The 2500-nt window shown below is 44.0% G+C and overlaps 1 protein-coding gene across 1 annotated transcript in view; it reads left to right on the top strand.

The window, feature by feature from the left end:
• Nucleotide 1: 1 nt before the first annotated feature.
• Nucleotides 2-2500, top strand: part of LOC102038590 (tumor necrosis factor receptor superfamily member 8) — a gene marked incomplete at its 5' end in the record, with an annotated part of 17490 nt that continues 14991 nt past the window's right edge. The window contains one exon of the mRNA XM_031062340.1: nt 2-40. Coding sequence (XP_030918200.1) covers nt 2-40 — 39 coding nt within the window. The remainder of the gene's footprint in view (nt 41-2500) is intronic.

The raw sequence follows: 2500 nt of genomic DNA, 5'->3' as shown, positions 1-2500 counted from the left end.
GCTGCTGCTGCTGCTCCAGGACATCCAGACAACCCCACAGGTAAGGCAGGGGGAAAGCAGGAGCCTGCCTGGTGAGGGCTGGGGCACCTGGGGCTGCAGAGCCCTTCAGCTGGGTGTGGGGTGGCTACAGAAACAGGGTTTGTGCAACACCGTGGGTTAAAGGTGCTAAGCAGAGCTCTCAGGAGATAAAAGCATAAAGCAGAGCAGCCACCAGGGGAATTTGCCCTCTCTGGGATCTTTGCAGGCAGGAGTGTGGGATATGAGCTGGGATCTGCATCTTGTTGGCTCTCCTGGGTTGGCTAATGCTGTTACATTATCAACAAGTGAACATAAAAAGGAACAAAACAGCTTGGGAGTGAGGAAAGGTTTCATAGGGCTGGGGGGTTTATTTTTGCCTGAGTGCTCGGTGACAGGGACATCCTTGCAGAGCTTGGGTCAGAGGGCTGCTGCCCACTCTGCTGATGTGAGTCAGGAGAGGCCAACTGAAAGGTGTAGAGGCTAAACAATAACAGACCTTTCCCTCTACACCCCCCTCACCCTACTGACACTGACTTCCTCATGAATCCACTACTATTTCTGAATCAAAAATCACTTCAAATAGACACAACCCACTAGCTGTACTCAGCTGATGCTGGAGATGCACAGCAGCTCCCTGCTCTGATGGTATCAGCTCTTGTGGGTTTGCTTCCACCCACACACTGCCACTGAGCCCCTCCTCCCGTGGCTCACATGGCAATGAGCCCTCAGCACCTGGCATAAATCCAGGTGATTTCCCTGACTGACACTGAAAAATTCACATTTAAAAAGCAGAAAGGTCAGGCACAGAGAGGCTGCCCAGGTGAGGTCAAGCAGGTGAGTTTTGCATGGAGTGTTGGATGAGAAATGAGCCATATTCCCTTAGAGTGGAAATACAGGTGTGTATTAGCCTAAAACACCTGTCAGTGCATGGGAACTAAAAAATCCAGCACATCACTTAGGCTGCCAGATTTTTTACAAGGCACCGACTCCAGTGAAATCTCTGAAAATAACCAATTTCTGTACCCTCTTCATAGATATTTGAAAAAGATCCCCCTGGTTCTTTTGGTAGGAGTGGGAGTTTGCTCTTGTGTCTTCTGTTGTAAATTCCCCTCCCACATTGTAAATTTGGTTTACTTTCCCCACATTATCTGTCCTGCCACTGTCTCCTCCCTGAGGTACAGAGGGATAAGTGTTCTGTGGGGTTGGAGTCTGTAATCCTTGCTCACCAGAGGAGCAGAGGAATGCTTGGGAAGGCATTCAGGTCAGCTTGTCCAGTGTGCTGAATGCAGACTGCTTTAGGAGGAAAGGCAATGGAAACAAAAAGATGATAGTTTTTTCTCTTTGACATCACTTTTGGTGGTTTGTTCACAAAATGAATGGGGCAGGGAGAAAATTTGGTTTTCTGATACTCATTGTCAATATTGAGAGTCACTGTAAAATGATCACAGACATTTCTGGGATGAGGAACTGGCTGTGCCCTGTCCTGCACTGCATCTCCTGCAGCAATATTTGCTCTTACTGCTAATGGGGCACAAGTGATACTTTCTAATGCGAGCAAGTCACTCTTTAGTGGTCATATTTCTAAACCATGTTCCATCTTACTTCAGTCCACAGTTTGGGTTTTGTTTCTTTTTATATTCAGAGAACTCTCACTTGTTATAATGTCTTTACTATTAAGCAAATGAAGCTTGACTGCTTGAAGCTGTAGATGATCAGCTTTTTCTGTGCTGTCAGAATTTGGATAGAGGCTTGACAGACAGTTAACTGTTTTGCTGCAGTATTAGTCAGTTCTAGAATAGCCACTGCTGGTGGATTTTTTTCTTTTTTACCGTAATATGCTTTCTTCCTGACTTACAGCTCATTTGTAGCAAGCCCCATTTCTTACTCTGCCTCACAGTCACTTTTTCTCTATGAGTTCAAAAAACCATAAATAAATGAGTCAAACCTTGTCCTGACTGAATTGCAGAGTAGCCACTGAATTCAGCACCACCTTTAGAACTCCATTATTTAAATTGGAATAGCAAACATTTCTGTAGAAAGTCAGAAGTGCTGTAAAAAGCCTATTTTCTAAAACAAATTCTCTCAAGCAAGTGCTGAAAAACCCAAATACTTTTGATCTATATGTTTGCTTTATTTAATTGGTCCTTGATCTGCAATGCATTCAGAAAAGAAAAAAAAAATTGTTGACTTGCTGAGTGACTGAAAGCTCTAAACCAGTGCATGCTGTCCCAGAGCAGCCCAAGCAGGGTAGGAATTGTCATTTTCCTTTCACATGATGTGTTCCACCCCCTGCTAAATCCAAAGCCTTTATTTAAAGAGAAAGACAGAAGGATAAAGATCTACTGTCCACCACAGCCACATGCCTTACTCCAGTATGTGTGGGATCTTGGAATGTTAAAGGGATTTTTAAAATTCACATTTACAAACAGAAGTCTAAGTTCTAATGACAATTGCAGATGTTATTGCAATAAAACTGGTATTT

Source organism: Geospiza fortis, unplaced genomic scaffold (assembly GCF_000277835.1).
Source record: "Geospiza fortis unplaced genomic scaffold, GeoFor_1.0 scaffold132, whole genome shotgun sequence".
In the NCBI taxonomy this organism is placed as follows: Eukaryota; Metazoa; Chordata; class Aves; order Passeriformes; family Thraupidae; genus Geospiza; species Geospiza fortis.
Note: the sequence above shows the minus strand (reverse complement) of the source record. Positions and strands in the feature narration are given on the sequence as shown.